At 48.1% G+C, this 18,545-nt stretch overlaps 1 protein-coding gene across 1 annotated transcript in view; it reads right to left on the minus strand.

Annotated features, from left to right (window-relative positions):
- Positions 1–18,545, minus strand: part of ZNF618 (zinc finger protein 618) — a gene marked incomplete at both ends in the record, with an annotated part of 158,987 nt that overhangs the window by 31,517 nt on the left and 108,925 nt on the right. The window contains 5 exons of the mRNA XM_080355995.1: positions 2,334–2,423; positions 3,426–3,503; positions 4,240–4,275; positions 5,637–5,726; positions 12,202–12,285. Coding sequence (XP_080212121.1) covers positions 2,334–2,423; positions 3,426–3,503; positions 4,240–4,275; positions 5,637–5,726; positions 12,202–12,285 — 378 coding nt within the window. The remainder of the gene's footprint in view (positions 1–2,333; positions 2,424–3,425; positions 3,504–4,239; positions 4,276–5,636; positions 5,727–12,201; positions 12,286–18,545) is intronic.

Consider the following 18,545-nt stretch of genomic DNA (forward strand, 5'->3'; position numbering starts at 1 on the left):
ATAACAAGTCCTTGTTTTAGCCCATTTTCAATCATTTTTTATCCATTACCACCGAAAACCAGAAAGACAGGCTCCAGAAGGGAAGCTTGCGCTCAAACAGAGAGACCCAGAAAGCTGAATGGAAATGTTCAAGTGTTTTCCTTACCCACCGCCTCAATGGCTAATTTTTCAGCATTTGCCTTATAACCACAAGAACAAGAGCAGCAGAAAAACACAGTCAGGGCTTTACTTGACTGTTAGGGCTGAGAAAAGCCAGTTGTGCTTTTCCAAAGTCATGTGTGTACAGCTGCCTCACAGGACCTTGGTTTGTAGGAAGAGTTAGAGCTGTGGAAAGCTGGGAGGATGTATTGGCCAGGCTGTCCTGGGAGCTCATCATGCCCTCTCCTGTATGTTCATCAGGTTTAGTGGTTTGTCACTCTAAATCATAAATCTTATTGATTGTTGGAGCTAGGGGAGGGAAAAAAAAAGGTTAAATAAATAAAAGGAAAAATAAAAGTTTGTGGGGAGAGGGTTAAACCTTATGGAAATATTATCCTGACCTGAAGTGTCCGCATAGCTAAAGATATTTGCTGAAATGACTGTATCTGCACATTGCAGTGACTGCTGGTCTAGTCCGCAGCAGGGGCAGCTGCTTCTGCTTTCACAAAGGTTACTGCAGAAACCATGGCACAAGAATGGCTTCGAGCCCAGGGTTCAAAGGAGTGCGTTTCCTCCTCCAAAACTGGCTTCTAGTAGGCAAAATGGGGCATCAGGAGCCGCAGCTGCCCCCTGCACGGGGAGAAGGGCAGCACCTGCGTGGACCTTCCGTACCTGCAGCCAGACCTGCAGGACCCACTGCAGGCAACACCTCTCAGGCAAGAACAGTCGTCGTTTGCTTTTATGCTGGAGAGTCTGGGCTGGAACCAGCAGCTGCAGCTGGTTGGGAGGATGGGGAGATATCACAGTGATACAGCCCCTTGGGATGGGATGTCCTGGAGATTCGACGTGCAGTGTTTATAGCATGCTGCTCCTCCGCTGTCCATACAGGGATGGAGCAGACACCAAAGCCTTGGTGTCTGCGGCCCCATCTGTTATTATTAATCTATCATGTATTAGGAGATTGACCTACCGCTGATCACCACCAACACCTGAATTAAGAGGTTTGGGGGTGCAGGGGTGTTTAGGAATAACTGTTATATGTGCGATCATAAGCACTGGGTTATTCCCCTTGGGCAGGTGGGAGGTAAGACTAACTTTGTGGTGATGGTGGTAGATGTATTTTATGCCTTACACCATGATCCTGGTCCATCCCACGCTTCAGAGAACCTGCATGGGAGCTGTCAAGAGCCACCAAGCCTTCACCCACCTTAAAAGTGATAGTCTGGTGGACTATGTTTCCAGTTTATTTCTATACATGCCTGAAATCAAAGCTGCTTTATGATAGTAACTTAAAAACCTAAGTGCAGCTGAACCTGGTGCGGAAGGAGCATTCGCTCCCTCTGCTGGCTGCGGATGAGCTGATAAACAAACCCACTAAGCTAATGATAACGAGCTCAGCTGGTCCATCCTCATCAGCCAAAACGCTGGAGCCGGACAGACATGGGCAAAGAGCAGCCATGCTGGCGCACAGCACTGAAACTGCAATAAAGCACAGGGCAATGCTGCAAAAGAAGCATTAAGTTCAGGTGTAAGGAACTTTTCTGCATACTTTTAAAGCATTCAAAACCAGCATGTAGTAAGAATTTCTCTGAATTAAGATTTTGCACTGAATTACATTTAATTGCTCATTAAAACCTGCCCTTTGTCTGGGGAGTGCAGATCGTAGTGTCCCTCCAGAGTGTGGATCCTAGTGTCACGTAGTATGCTCAGAACTGCCTTTTCCCAAGCTCCCTGCAATAGTTTATTGCCTGTGATTTAGTAGCAAGCTGCCACGGTAATTTACATGATTTTGAAAAGTAGTTTTAACTCACTGTCTTGAATAATACCTCAGAAGCTCCTAAGAAAGATGCTTCTTCCCTAGCATGGATGTTCCCTTCTTATTTAGGGGAGTCCAAACATTTTGTGCATCACTTCAGTTAAACAACAAAAAAAAGTATCAAACCCCAAAGGGAAATATGTAGAATTTTGTGGACCTTGGTAAAAGTTGAGTGGCATTATAGACCTGACAATAAGTGTCCCTCAGAGAGGAGATCCCAGCTCGGCTTTGCAGTGCTCAGCACAAGATCTACGTCCTGCCAGCTGCCGTCCCACAGGTCCTGTGGAAGGATCCACAAGGACGATTCTCCCGTGACCCTCATGTTTAACCAGCGTAAATCACAGTCTGCAAGGGACCGGATCTCCAGCAGGATACTCACTGATGGGTGCGTGCAGCGCCACGTGTTCTTGGTAGGGAGTGTAGTACTTGTACTGCTTGCCGCAGAATTCACAGGTGTAATTGCCAGTTTCTGTGAAGATGAAACAAAGGCAAAGATGAGAAGGGAGCAGCACCCTCACACCATCACTGGCTTCCTGACTTTTTACACAGAAACTGGCCAGGTGACAGAAACTAGAGCCTGTTCCTCATGCACTTGAACTTCCCTGCACTGTAATTCACACACCCTTTTTCCCAACAGATCAAACAGTATCCAGAGGGACAGACCACCCATAAAAAGTCCAGTAGAACTGAACAAGCTACAGGAGATGATCCCAAGACTACAACACTTAAGCGTACAAAACAAAGGACAGAATCCATTTCTCAAGTCTATGTGACAGATGACACAGTTTTCTCTGCCGATTACAGACAGTCTGTGATGTTGTGGACAACAGGAAACAAGCTGTCAAGTTAAAGTCTTAATTACAGAACTTTCATATTGGGATTGTAGATTTCTCTTGCAGGAGGAGGGACTTTTCTGCAACAACTGTGGTAATTCCTGCTTTGGGGGTACCTGAAATAATGAAGTAGTGTAACCACATACAGACACCTCCTATTCCTGCCAGTGCTGGGAAGTACAGAACCGACAGCAAGGTGCAAGCCAAAGGAAAATCCAGGGTTAATCAATTGTTTCCAAAATGCAGAATTCAGAGAAACGTTTTGGCAAAGTCTGGTCTTTGTTTCACTGTTTGATGAACCCACCACAGAGGCAGTGTGAATGCAACCGCCTGCCATCTGTCAATACACCTGAAGACCCTCCCTAATCGCTACCAACTTGCTTTTCTCCTGACCATCCTTCCCCATTTCTTTGCGGAGCTCCTGAGCAGAAATCACCACAAAGCTGCATGTCTTCTGGCCAGGGCTGTTGGTGTTTGGTGTTCAATGGAACCTACAGACATCTTCCAGCACCCATAAGGTCCCAACACCTCTGTGCAACACAGTCCTTTCTGGTTTTCCTAGAGGTACCCTAGCTAATGCCAGATTTTACACCCTCATGCTTTCTCTGTCACATTTTAAGCTGTATAATGTCTCATACTTGGACCAATCTTCTGGAAGGGTTCCGGCTCCTCCTCCTTCACTTCATCTGCTGCTATGACAGCCTGGTCATAGGGGTCTGCAAGAGAACAGAACCAGCAAGAGGGATGACAACAGCCTCAGGTTTTCCTTCTACAGCTGCACGGGCACTGAATGCTCCTGCATCTGTAATGACATTTCCATCTGTAACAAGATTTCAAGACAGGAATTACAAACCGAATCACCCCTCTGTCTGACTTGTCCCTCCTCTTCCCCAGCTGCCCCAGGATCACCCCCACTTCCAGCCCAGTAACATGCCTCGTAGGTATATAATGGTTAAAAAAATACAGAGGAAGACTGAACAAACACATTGCGAAGCCTGATTATTTTCCAGTGCATCTCCTGTCTAATGATGTCACGCTGTCTGAAAGCGGGCACGGTAACGCAGTCTGCAAGCAAGTCAGCTCACAAACACAGAGCAGTGACCTTCTCCCATCTAAGAGCACAGCTAGCAACAAATCAGAACCCAACCCTTTTGAGAAAATCATTTAATTGATGCCTTGAGCAATTCACTACATCACCAAGGACATGAAACACCTGCTTCTTTGATTTTCAGAAGCCTGATCAATTGTGTGGACAACAAAAGCCTGGTATCTACTAGGGCTGGGCATCAATCTACTTGCTGTAGACACTGAGGGAGGGAGGATGCTCCCTGTCCCGCTGCCATCAGGGACAAAACGTGACTCTTACAAGGGCAGAATCGGACCTGCTGTGTCTGAACTACTGAACGCTTGAAAAGATTGGTGAAATAAAGCACACGAAGGATCTCGGCTTACCTGCCCGGTTTTCTGGGGCCCCTTCCACACTAAAAACTAACACAGAATAGAAGAAGGAGGGGAAGAAACAAAACAGAAATTAAATCCTCTTCAACGGCCTTGTTTTCCTCCTGCATTTCACACACGGCTTCAGCTTATTTCAGCCCCACAGAACAGACCAGGCTTTGTGCCCCAGTCCCTCCTCTTCCCAGCAGCATCCACACACAACTACTCCAGCGTGCCCAGCCCTAATGTACGCAGATTCCCAAGGCCTTTGTTCTGACACTGACACAGCCCCAGGTGAAGCTCAGACACAGCTGCCTTACATCTGTTCCTGCTAAAACTTGACCAGCCTCTCAGAGGAACAGAGACTGAGTGTTCGTGCGAGACCCAAGTGGCAGCCATTTCCAAAGCCCTCTCGTAACCCTAGACAGAGCTCCCTGCACCACGGCTATGGGGACACCTTTCTGACAGAAGCAGACAGGTCCATCTCACGGCGACTTTCAGCCCCCGTAATTGAATTCTGGCTCCCACGGGACTTGCCGCGCTGCTCTGCAGGAGCCGTTCTTAGAGCACGTTCAGATGTCCACACGTTTCAGTTGAAACCAGCAATTTTTCTAGACACCACAGATTGTGAAAAACCACTTGCTATTTTGAGACAGTTCAGCTATTCAAAACCTTCTGCTTTCCAAGCAGCCTCTTTGTAAAACTCTGCCAGGGCTCCGTCCTTGGCCAAGCGAGGAGCAGTCCCAGCAGATTTGGAGCACACAGAGTGAGGGCATGGAGTATCTGGGAGGATTAGATGTATCTGTGAGCTCTAGATGCCCAGTAAGCAAGGGGCAAGCCAAAGACAGTAGCTTGTTGCTTCTATCTCCCCCAGTATAGAATAAAGAAGGAGGTGTCTGCTTCTGCCCGAGTGTCACCAGCCTCGGCCACATCTACATTCACAGAGGAACAATTGGCCTGTGAGGTCCACTGACAACCGCATCGGTTCACTACCACAGTGATTAACAAGAACAAAACATCTCTCAACTCTGAAATGTGGTTTCTCACCAAGGAGCACGTTGGGAACAAACCTGTAAAGTCGGGAACCAAAAGGCAAACAACTCTCACTCAGTGAGCAGCCAGACTGACAATTTACCTTCAGACGCTCGGTTCTAGCACATCCATCCTAACCATGAACCTTAATACAGAAGGAGTGCAAGGACCACAGGTCCCTGCAGACGGTGTTATTTTGATGCACACACCGACAATCAAGCGCAGCGAATCTCTTCCTGCAGAGCCTGTGGGCCGTGGCTCCGCTGCCGGAGCCCAGCGAGCCGTGCTGTGCCATGTCTTGGCTGCAAGAACCACAGTTTGCCTTCCCAAACAACTTCTCATTCTAGGTTGGGTGTCTGAGTGTCAAAAACAGTACTCACCATCCACGGCATGTAGGTCTCTGTGTTCTTGGAAGCAGCTATAATATTTATATTTTTTCCCACAAATGTCACACGTGTACCTAAAATTGTCTGTAGGAAGAAGAAAACAGGCCACTTTAGAAACTTGGAGGTAAACGGCAAGCACTGCAGACAACACTGCTCCACCAGACACCCCACGCGCTTACACCCACCCCACGTGCTCTGTCAGATCTCTGCGGCATGCAGACAAATCTCTACGGCACAGCCCCCACAGACCCCACAGCAATGAAGACACAGAGCAGCAGGCCCTGCTGAAATCTCCTTTGGAAGTACTGGGTGGGATGGGACAAACCAGTAGAACCAACCCCAGAGTCAAGGATGAGCTGTTAGAACTTAACACGCTGACTACAGCCTGGGCTGGATGTGCCTACACGCGGATACACACCCGGTTCTTCCTGCGGCTGCTCAGTGATCGCCAACCGCACCCCAGATCTCATATGGGCATGTTCTAACAAAACCAAAGAGAATCAGCAATCCAAAGCACACAGGACAGTAAGGTGGGCAGTGAACGGAGCACTGATGGGGCCTGGTTTCATACAGAATCATAGAGTCATCTCAGTTGGAAGAGACCCCCAGGATCATCGAGTCCAACCATAACCCAACTCCAGCACTACCCCATGTCCCTAAACTTCATCTAAACACCTTTTAAACCCCTCCAGGGCTGGTGACTCCAGCACTGCCCTGGGCAGCCTGTTCCAGTGCCCCACAGCCCTTTGGGGAAGAAATTGTTCCCAGATCCAACCTCAACCTCCCCTGGCGCAACTTGAGGCCGTTTCCTCTGCTCCTGGCGCTTGTTCCTGGGGAGCAGAGCCCGACCCCCCTGGCTCCAAGCTCCTTTCAGGCAGTTCAGAGATCAGAAGGTCTCCCCTCAGCTCCTGTTCTCCAGCTGAACCCCCAGGTCCCTCAGCCGCTCCCATCACCCTTGTGCTCCAGCCCCTCACCAGCTCCGTTCCCTTCTCTGCACTCGCTCCAGCACCTCAAGGGCTTTCTTGATGTGAGGGGCTCAAAACCGACCCCAGGATTCAGTTTGGCCTCCCCAGCGCCCAGCACACGGGAAAAATCGCTTCCCTAGTCCTGCTGGCCACACTATTCCTGATACAAGCCAGGACGCGTTGGCCTTTTTGGCCACCTGGGCACACACTGGATCATGTTCAGCCACTGCCAATCAACACCCCCAGATCCCTTTCTGCCAGGCAGCTTTCCAGTTGTTCTTCCCTGAGCCTGTGGAGCTGCCTGGGGCTGTTGTGACCCAGGTGCAGGACCCGGCACTTGGCCTTGTTGACCCTCAGACAATTGGCCTCTGCCCAGCGATCCAGCCGGTCCAGACCCCTCTGTATGGCCTTCCCACCCTCCAGCACATCAACACGCCCACCCAACTTGTGTCATCTGCAAACTTACTGAGGGTGCACTCGATCCCCTCATCCAGACCACTAATAAAGAGATTAAACAGAAGTGGCCCCAATACTGAGCCCTGGGGACACCACTCATGACTGGCCACCAACTGGATTTGGCTCCGATCACCACAACTCTGGGCCCGGCCCTCCAGCCAGTTCTTTATCCATTGTAGATACACCATCCAGGCCATGAGCTGCAGCTTCCCTGGGAGATGCTGTGGGATATGGTGTCAAAGGCCTTACTGTAGTCTAAGTACAAAATATCCATATGGTTGTACCCTCAACCCCCTCTCTTCATCCCAGCACCAGCTGACCCCATCACCACAGCTGCATGGGGAAGACAGAAGCAACAAAGCTCAAGATGCTTATGAATTCATTTTGGTCTGACCAGGGACAGTGAATATCTGTGGTTCAGCTGTCACATCAGGGTAGGAGGAAAATTTCACTTGTCAACATGGTGGGGTCTTTCCAGCCTCTGATGTCTGCCGTCCACCTCGGGGTGCAGACCGACACCAGAAGCAGTCACCCCGCTGCAACCCACAGCGTTGTACTTGTCAGCCGAGCACACAGAATCACAGAATGTCCTGAGCTGGAAGGACCCACAATGATCATCGAGTCCAACCCCTGTCCCTGCACAGGACACCCCACAGCTCACACCATGTCGCTGATGGGTTGTGTGCTACCAGCCCACTGCAAAGTGAAACACATCAGTTTGTGTAGCCACAAAGGATCTAGAAACTGATGTGTTTTACCCACCACAGGAGCACACAGCGTACGCAGCAGCTATCGTGGCTCCACGGCCAGACAGCTGCTCAGAACCTCACCGGGGGTAGCTCAGTGTTTGTATTCATGTATCCATTTGATTAGTAAACTTAAAGCCTTATTTATATGTAAAGATCTACATATTTATATATAAATATATACATATATCTTTAATAGATATATTTCTATATAAAGACTTTCTCGCTCTCTACAACTACCTGAAAGGAGGTTGGAGCATGGAGGGTGTTGGTCTCTTCTGAGTAACAAGTGACAGGAGCAGAGGAAACGGCCTCAAGTTGCGCCAGGGGAGGTTGAGGTTGGATCTGGGAACAATTTCTTCCCCAAAGGGCTGTGGGGCATTGGAATAGGCTGCCCAGGGCAGTGCTGGAGTCACCAGTCCTGGAGGGTTGCACAGACGGACATGAGGTTCTCAGGACATGGGTTAATGCCAGGGGTGGGTTATGGTTGGACTCGATGATCCTGAGGGTCTCTTGCAACCAAAACGATTCTACAATTCTATGTTTTTTACTTCTTTCACACCATGTTCAAACACACCAGAGTATGCACATTAAGTAAGCTTTTACTCCTCAACTATTTTGTTTTTAAAATAAATAAACCTTTTAAGCTAGTATACATTGGTACAACCTAATTCCTCACTTGGGCTCGCTGCTGCTGCGGTCCACCAGCACGTGGGGTTTCAACACTAAATGAAGAATCACTTTCCGGCCTTTATTCTGAATGAAAGTAGAAGCTACGCTGATCCAGAAGAGAAATATGCCAAATATCAAAGGTGTTAAATTGCTGGGCGCTGGAACTTGACCCCTGCTACCAAAATATATTTGTATCTTAATCAGAGCCCAGCAATGCTAAGCTAGAGCTAAAGGATTTTAGAAAGTCTAGGCTGAACAAGCAAGACAGACCCATGGCATCTATACTGAGATAAAAAGGGTTGGCTGCTTCAGACTGCTTAAGGGAGAGCAGGAGGAGAAGGAAAACACGTCTGTGAGAAAATTCAAGTGCTAAAAGCACTGGTGGGTCACATTTAACTACATCCATTATATAATGTTTAGAAGTCTCCTTCTGCAGTCGTACAACAGCGCTGAGGGTCTCAATCTGCCCTGGACCTTTCGTGACAACAAAGACAATGTAATGATGGTCAGGGAATACTTGTATGTTTCTTGCAAGTAAAATCCAGTCAGTTATTAGCAGAGAAAATTCATAAGGTGTCATCAGTTATCAGTCCCACATTGCTGGGCCTACAAGACAAGAAGCCAACCTCCTTTTTGAAGTGTAATGAGCCATGTGGTAGATGAACCAAAGACTAATTCTTCAAAGGAATACCAAGCACTTTCAAGACCTCCATTTGGAGGAAGAAAACTATTATGGCCTTAGTTTGGAAGAAAAGTGTTCAAGAAATAAAGTTGTTAAAGCAGAATAAAACTAAATGCTAGAGGCAGATGATTGCACAGACTCAAACACGGCTCTTCGTCTGTAACTTAGGAAAGATTGGGGGGATTTTGCTGTCACCAGCAGAGACTTGAGTAGCACATGTTGGGTACGGCCACTGCCTTCCCCAGGCGGCGTGGGGAATGAAAACACGATAAAAAGTGTAACAGCACACCCCGAGAGAAGAGGGGTTTGCTTGTTTTGTTAGGGGATTGCTTTCCTTAAGGAAGAATGACCTCTGCAGATGATAGCGAAACAAGTTGTTATGAGAAGCAAGAATGTGTAGAATGTGTCCCAGCTGGTGTTGGCGTTAATCTCTTCCTCGACTCTTTAAAGGAGATAACGCCCAGCAAACGGTGCCAGGCCTGAGACGAGGCGCTTTACAGCCAATTCAGAAAGTATCAGGAGGTTGCCGATGCGTAGCGAAGCTTTGCCCTTTCCGAACAACCGCCGCTCTTCCAGGGCTGTACCCAAGTGCCAGACGTCTTCCTTCTCACCCTTTAAAGCTTCGTTGCCGACAGCCGCCCAATATTTCCAGTGCTGTTCCCAGCAGGCACAGCTTTCTTAGCAAGAACCCTGCTCTCCAGCTGGGGCACTATACCCAGTGTATGTAATAACAACACAGCTTTCATCGGGAAGGGCTACCAGGACCTCCCAGTGCCCAGGGGTACCCGGCACCCCCTGCTCCCCATCCCCAAACCTCTGCAGAGATGGTACCAGACGCAGCCAAACTAGTGCTGCTTCAGCAAACCTGCTCTCTCCATCAGCAGGCTGGCATTAGTGCAGCGCAGCTCCACAAACAGCATAAATACACCAACGCTGCACTATTAGGACTTCAGGAAAAACACAGGGAAAGATGCTAATTAGCCCACTAACTAGCACAGGGGTTCAGTGCTGTCTCTTACCAGTATTTAGGCAATGGTCCTGCAACACATCCTTGCTGCGAGCTGAGCAATCGCCATGACACACTGCTGTGAATTCAGAGTTTCAAAATGCTTAAGAGACAGCTGGTTCAAACCCAAACTCCAGCAAATAGCGTTTTATCTTCATGCTCATGAGTCTTTCCAAGGGGAGCTGAGACTCCAGCAAGAGGTCTAAGGAGCCTTACAGTCAGCCCACGTTTCATCTTGTGAATCAAGATACAGCATCACATTTTACTATAAAAAAAAGGCAAGAACAGCCTGGACACAAGGCAGTTCCTCAGATAGAAAGGATGGACATACCTAGGTGGCAAACAGGCAGGTTTTTCAAGCACCCCAAGAAATAACTCCATGGGACCCGAAAGCATTTTTGACCACTCTGCTTGCAAGTGCACATCCAGTGACCGATGGGGAATGAGTCCGGGGCTGCTGCAGCTCCTGTCCTGCGGTCCCTGCTCAGCTGCTGGAACACCCTGCCCGAGGGATGACCAGCCAGCACACCTTCCTGCCCAGAAATTCAATATTTCCATCTTTTTGTTGTTGTTTTGCTTCAAATATTCAGCAGAGAAGAGAGCACATATTTCATTTTAGCAGGAAAGAGGGAGGGCAGAGAACACGTGCCCAACAGCAGCAGGCAGAAGCAGCAGCTTCTTTCCTCAGGGCACTTGTTCCAGTTCCTCAGTGGATTTTGCTTTAGAAACTCAGGAAGGGAACTATAGCAGCTGAAAATGTGTTGAAATGTCAGGATTTCTGTATCACAAGCTAAAAATACAGATCACTTAAGCCACCCTTGGAAGTGCAGGAATTCGAGACCACAAAAACTACGTACAAACCAGTTCCCACCGGGCTCAAAGAGCTCTGCGCAGCATCACAGAAACCCAAACCGGCAACGGTTACGTCCATCATCCAGATGACGTCCCTGCAATGCTGACAGAAGGGTACAAAGTGATGGGGTCTCTACACCGTGGGCTGTGGGAGCTCCTTAAGGACCTCTGCAAGGTGAAGAACACTCTTCCCCCGACCCAGAACTCATACTGACCTTTCAAATGGAAGAAGCCACAAAAGCCGCTTGATAAAGGAGCTTTCGCAGCAACTTGGCACTTTGCACATACTCTTGAATACTAAGTGATCCTATTCTTAGAGAGCACGGCAGAAATAGCTGTCCAGTAGGGACAGCCTCCAAATGCGGAAGGGCAAAACTGCTCAATGTACATAGATTCCAACAGCCTGATGAATTATTCCTGAAATCCAGCAGCGTTCCAGCAAAATTAGAAAGATAAGAGGGCAGTCTGCACAGCACTACTGGTCCTGCTCCATGGTCAGCGTGGCACCTTTATACCAGAAGGTTTGAGAATGGTAAAGGAAGAACCAAACTCCAGGAATTCCGCATTCCTGGCTCACCCTGGGAAACATCACTTCCCCAATCAGTTCATAAAGCCCAGCAGCATCTCTGAAAGCAGAAGACAGCTGGATTTCTTAAAGGTAAGTCTGCTGCAATACATTTATCTGTCATCTATTTCAGGCTGTGATGTTTCTCCCCCCAACCAGGCTTTCAGAGTGAGGCTTATGTGACAATGAGGTATCAGCATCGTCCCTCCAGCCATGGCCAGTGGATCGCAGGACAGTCCATGAGATGCTCTGATGCTTTCACATTCCTTAACTGTTTCCTGGAAATCTGCTGGGGGATGCTGGAGTTCTTCCCAGTCCTGCTGGTGATAGACGCAGCACGCTGGGGCTGGTGAATGGCACCACCTTCCCTGGGATGTCGGCCTCGCTGAGAGAACCATGAGCAACACCAACACCCCAGGAAAAGCCAAAGCCAACACGACTAAACCACCCGATACAAACAAAGAGGAAAGGCCGGCATGTTCTGAGATATGTGTCCCTGGGAAACACCCTCCTGAGCCGTATTCAGTGCACAGAGCAGCCTCCCCAGGAAAAGCAAAGTGCAGCTCTTGCTTCCTTACAACAGAACAGAGAAAAAACAAAACCTGGGACCCTCACTTGCTTCTGTGGCTTCCACCCGGGGCAGCACAAAGACAGCTCTGGAGAGAGGCTTCTTCTCCCTTTCAGCAGCCAGAGGGGCACCTGGAGGGAAAGGAACACATGGATGGTTTCCTAAGCTAGCGGGATATTCCCCACGCAGGTTCACGGACAATTCCTTTGCCCTGACCCTTTGGCATCTTTAGGGGTTTCCTTCTCCCTGCTGGGCTGGCAGAGGTAGGATGGAGTTTGCAGACAGAGTTCACTGCCTGTACAACTCCAGCCCCTCCGCCTTCAAACTGTGTTCTCGCAGAAGTTACGAGCTTTACAACCACGTTTTACAGCCAAGTAGAGAGTTGCCAGTAAAATCAGTTTCAATCTACATCAGGTGTCTAATGGCAAAATTCCTTGAAAAGGGAGCAGGACTGAGCCCAAAGTCAGCAGCAACTCCTTAAGAGGATTAAAGTATCCAGAGTTACATTAGTAAGGATTAAATAATAATAAAATCCAGAAATTTGGAAAGGACAGAAACCCTCACACACAAAGGCACAAGCCAGCTCCTAAGCAGGGGTTAGGAAGAAACTGTCCCTGTGGGCAAAACTATTCCAGGATCATTCATTTCACCATCATTTGCTTCCTTCCCACAAACCTTTGGCCTTTATCAGGAACACAGGAGACATTTAGGCACACGCTGGCTTCACCTAGGACAGTGCTTCCCGTGCGGGGCAACGGAGGCTCCGAGCCAAGAAAAGGCAATCCCAAAGCCTCACACAGAGGGGCCAAATCCCTTGAAATGACCAAAAAGTAGTGCAAGACCTTAGTTCACCTTCAAGCCGGTAAGATGCTAAATGACAAGTGAGAAGCCTGGAGCCACAGGCTTGTGTCCTGTCACCCCCTGAAGCATCTCAGAGCTCAGCCCCAGCTCCTAAGAAGAGCTGGATGCATCCAGTTACCACAGCCCTGACTCCTTACTGTATTTTTTTAAGCTGTATTCAAGCAGGCAACCAGTGAATTCTAGGAATTCTGTGACACTTGATCCAAACCACGTCTCAGCTGAACGGATCAGCACGATGGGCATGTTTAGGGCAAGTGTACAGTCCTGCATATGGGCAGGAACAACCCCAGGTTCCAGTCTAAGCTGGGGAATGACCTGTTAGAGAGCAGCGTAGGGGAAAGGGACCTGGGGGTCCTGGGGACAGCAGGGTGACCATGAGCCAGCACTGGGCCCTTGTGGCCAGGAAGCCAATGGGACCTGGGGTGGGTTAGAAGGGGGTGGTCAGTAGGTCAGAGAGGTTCTCCTGCCCCTCTGCTCTGCCCTGGGGAGACCACACCTGGAATCTTGTGTCCAGTTGTGGCCCCTCAGTTCCAGCAGGACAGGGAACTGCTGGAGAGAGTCCAGCGCAGCCACCAAGATGCTGCAGGGAGTGGAGCATCTCCCGTGTGAGGAAAGGCTGAGGGAGCTGGGGCTCTGGAGCTGGACAAGAGGACACTGAGGGGGGACTCATTCCTGGGGATCAATATGGAAAGGGGCAGTGTCAGGAGGATGGAGCCAGGCTCTTCTGGTGACAACCAGTGACAGGACAAGGGGCAATGGGTGCAAACTGGAACACAAGAGGTTCCACTTAAATTTGAGAAGAAACTTGCTCCCGATGAGGGTGTCAGAGCCTGGCCCAGGCTGCCCAGGGGGTTGTGGAGTCTCCTTCTGTGCAGACATTCCAACCCGCCTGGACACCTTCCTGTGTAACCTCATCTGGGTGTTCCTGCTCCATGGGGGGATTGCACTGGATGAGCTTTCCAGGGCCCTTCAACCCCTGACATTCTGGGATCCTGTGATGGAGACTGAAGCACAGACCATCCAGGGTTGGACGGAATCCCTGCAGGTCTGGAAACTTGAAGCCAGATTGGCAGGAACTTCCATACCAGGGGAATATCCTTAATTCATTTCTGAAGACAGCTCGCTGCTTCCTAATACTCTGATGGTCACATACTGAAATTTTTTTAAAAACGTTTTGGGGGAAAGGTGTTTTGGGTACCACTCACTAGATGCTGGCACAGAAAATACTTCCCAGGTGTTCTCAGAATGTTATAAATCCATTAATTTCCTTCTCCCATAGTTAAAACTATGCTAAAGCTAAATCCAAGCAGACAGCAAATATCAGCAATTCAAAGTGAAAATTTTTTGGTGTTTTACAAGAATCCCAAAAATCAGCATAATGAAGCAGGACATTCACACTCCGTGACAAAATCAGACAGATCAGGCAAAATAATTAAAGCCAGCAGGTCTAGTTTCCTATTTCTTCATTCTGGTGTCATCTCAAGTGTTGGATTCTTTTTTTTTCACATTGTAACCAAGTGTAAGATAAAAAAAGGTGAAAAGAGTGGGTTAAGGTGTTGCTACCAGCAATTTGACAACAAAAATCCTCAACCTTGCATAATTTAAAGAAAAATGGTATATACTTCACTTGTTGATGCAGGAGATGCATGTTTTATATCAATAAGGATGCTGAATCTCCGTCATGAGTAAAAAACTCATGTGGAGTCACACTCAACACACAATTAAGGTTATTTCATTTTAACTTCCTTTTGGAATGAAAATGGTTTGGCTGGGAATACACACAACTTAAGACAACCGTTCAGATTAAATGATGTAGCGCTGAGAGTTTCATAAAGGAAAAGCAAATCTCACCTTGACTTTTTTCCTATTCATTTGTCCCTGACTAGAAATTCTGTCCCATTTCCAAATGGGAATTCACAGGACTATCACTCCCAAAATGGAAATAAAAGAGCGATAGCTACACGACTGAGTGGCACTGAAGAAGAGATCCCAGAGCCATAAACCTTCGTCAAGAACAAACTAAACTTAAAATAAATGAGGAAGGATGCAGAATCTTCCCCTCTACAATCAGCCAAGACAATCAAGACCTCTAACCCTTTTGCTTCAGTTGGAAGGAAGAAATCTTACGAAGGAAACCCCTGTATTGCTCTGCCTTTCCTGGTTATAAAGATCCTTAGAAGTGAAAAAGCCAAGAAGAGCGGTGAGGCCAGCTGGATTATTCAATGGACGCATCTTTTTGATCGTTTTCTTGGGTTACAAATGATTGGAATATAGTTTTCAATGGTTTTTTGTGTGCTATTCAGGCTTATTGGTGAAATGCCACCACACAGCTTGGCAGACAGAAGTGCAGGTTGGAAGAGGAATTCTTCCAAATTAATGCAGTCTGAACACCTTTTCTCTTGCTAAATTCCAACCATGCTGGAAGACGGAAAGTGCATCACATCCCGATGAACAGCGGAGGGATGTACTTCTATCTTAAATAAAGCTCTCCTGGTATCTTCAGGACAAACTGATGGATGATTGGAACAATTTGGGATTACTACAATTCTTACCCTTTTTTAATTAGAGTAAATGTATTTCTCCATCACTTTGGCTGTCTTGGAACTCTGCAAGAGATCTCTTGCAAAGTATTAACATCCAGCTTTTTATGAACACGGTTTACCTGGTCAGTGTCTGGGAAAGGGGCAGAAATTTAACTTTTATGGGTATACTAGAAATTTTCCATATAAGACCATAGAATCATGGAATGGTTGTGGCCTTGAACCCTTCCAGGGATGAGGCATCCACAACTTCTGTGGGCAACCTGTCCCAGTGTCTCATCACCCCCAGGGGCAACAATTTCTTCCCTATATCTAATCTAAATCCCCTCTCTTCCAGTTTAAACCATCACCCCTTGTCCTATCACAACAGGCCCTGCTCAAACGTCTGTCCCCATCTTTATTCTCGGCCCCTTTGAAGTCCAGAAAGGCCGCACTAAGGTCTCCCTGGAGCTTCTCCTCTCCAGCTGAACCCCCCAGCTCTCTCAGCCCGTCCCCCAGCAGAGCTGTTCCAGCCTCGGGTCATTCCTGTGGCTCCTCCGGCCCCTCTCCAGCAGGTCCATGTGTGTCCTGTGCTGAGCACCCAGAGCTGGACCAGCACTGCAGGGGGGTCTCACAGAGCGGGGCAGAGGGGACAGTCCCCTCCAAACCTGCTGCCCATGGGGCTGGTGACACAGCCAGGACATGGGTGGTCTCTGGGCTGCAGGCGCACATTACTGGCTCATGTTGAACTTCTCAGCAACCAACACCCTCAAGCCCTTCTCAGGGCTGCCCTCAATCCACTCTCTGCCCAGCCTGTATTTGCGCCTGGGTTTGCCCCTATCCATGTGCAGGACCTCACACTTGGCCTCGTTGAACTCCATGGAGTTCGCACGGGCCCACACCTCAACCCTGTCATGGTCCCTCTGGATGGATCCCTTCCCTCCAGCGTGTCGACTGCAGCACACGCCTTGGTGACAACGCAAACTTGCTACGGGTGCATTCAGTTCCGCTGTACACGTTGCCAACAAAGATGTTAAACAGCACTGGTCCCAATCCCAACCCCTGAGGATCGCCACTCATCACTGGTCTCCACTTGGACATCAAGACATCGACCGCAACTCTCTGAGTGCGACCATCCAGCCAATTCCTCATCCATCTGTCCAACCTGTGTCTCTCCAATTTAGAGACACCGTGAAGATCACAGATTTCTAGAAAGATTCCTTTTCTAAAACCTTACATTAAAACTGCAGACCCAGCCACCTCTCCAGAGCTGTGGGACCGCAGGACTTGCACGAACGTCAAATCCTCCAGCGTGAGGGCCCGTGCGCCATGGGCTGAGCACACCCTGTGCCGTCACAGGGCAGGACACCCAACAGGACACCTGAACTCAGAACAGCCCAAAAGAACCCTCAGTGCAACCAGTATGTCAGAAGAGCAACTTCAAATTTACTCTGTTAAAACCAGGTCCGGGAATGGTTACCTGTTTCACCCAGCCTCCAGAAAGACATTGGTGCTGTGATGTGAAGGCGCTGGGTCAAAACTGGAACAAAGGATAAAAGAAAGGTAAAGGGAAATGGATCTCCTGTGTTACAGAAAACCTGAGGAATTGCAGTGAGGAACCGTCTCCCGTCCCAGTCTTGCACTGTGCTCAGAGAAGGAGAATGTACGAGCAAGACGGGAGTAACCTGTGTTACCTGTGCCAAAAACGTCTTGTTCCAGGGGAGAACAAATAACCCTGGCCCAGAGCTGCACAGAAATACATTTTGTGAAAGGCAACAACTAAAGCACTGAAGGAAAACATCTCAGGCCTTAAGGTCAACATTTTGTAGCTCCCAGAACTAAGTTCCATATTATTTTCTTCATGTCCTCCTCCTGCACCGAAATTCATCATTCTTGGTCTCAGCCCAGCGGTCATTTAAATTTGAAGATGAACATACTCATCTACTCGTTAGGCAAATGGGAATCTAAAGGGATTTTACCTGCTTAAAACGCAAATACATTAGAAAAATAAAATCCCTTTTTAGAGCTCTCCCCAAGAAGTGGGAGAATTATTAACCAAGAACATTGCAGAAATTAATCACAGAGTTGTAAATGACTAACTGTTCATTCGGCGTGTGTACGTGGGTGTGTACACACACACATCGCTTGCGTTACACTTTTAATTGGGCAAGACCAAGCACAACAGTAGAACTCCCCATTTTTTGCTCTGTTACTCTCCCCAAAATGAAAGGAAATCAAAAGCTAAAATTGACTTTAAGGAAACATAAGGTTGCAAATTCAAATATTGAAAATTAATCAAGAAATGGAGACACTAAAGGTTCTTCCTTAACCTTAAATTAACACCAGCAAAGCAACTCACATCTCTTTCCATTAGAACACTAAAATCACCACAGAATTTGGAATATATTCATTTCATGGGTTCAATTCACAGCATTCCAGCGCACAGCCTCGCTTCTAACCTTGCAAAGCTTTTTCAGCTAAACTCCCTCTTAGGCTGAGCTTTCTCATGCTTAGTCAGAACCCAAAGGGAAATACATTTTTAAGATTTGAAGCCAATCATTTTTTTAATGTACGGAGTTGTGAAATATTTACTGTGTATTCCATTTGGAAAAAAAGCCGCAATTTTCCTTTTTTAATCCTTGTAACTAAATGGTGTCCCGCAGCGGGGACACGCACTCCTCGTGGATGCCGTCCTGTGCACTGGTGCTGGGTTTGAATGCTTTTGGCCAAGAAACTGCAAAGAAAAACATTCAGTTTACAGCCTACAACATCCTCAGGCCCAGATGACAGTCAGTGTGCGTCCCCGCACCGGGCAGCGTATCTTAGTTCAGCATCCAGGCACAAACTAGCACGTGATGAGATACGACTGTGAATGGGGAAGGAGGAAATACAGCTCACAGATGACAGCACAGTCAATATTTTATTTTCAAAGATGGGACCCATCATGAATCTGGTAAGAATTCCAGCTAGCTATGAGGAGCTGGGATAAGATCAGAATTCAAACAGGTCTT

This window comes from Nesoenas mayeri (genome assembly GCF_963082525.1).
Source record: "Nesoenas mayeri genome assembly, chromosome: 18".
Classification (NCBI taxonomy): domain Eukaryota; kingdom Metazoa; phylum Chordata; class Aves; order Columbiformes; family Columbidae; genus Nesoenas; species Nesoenas mayeri.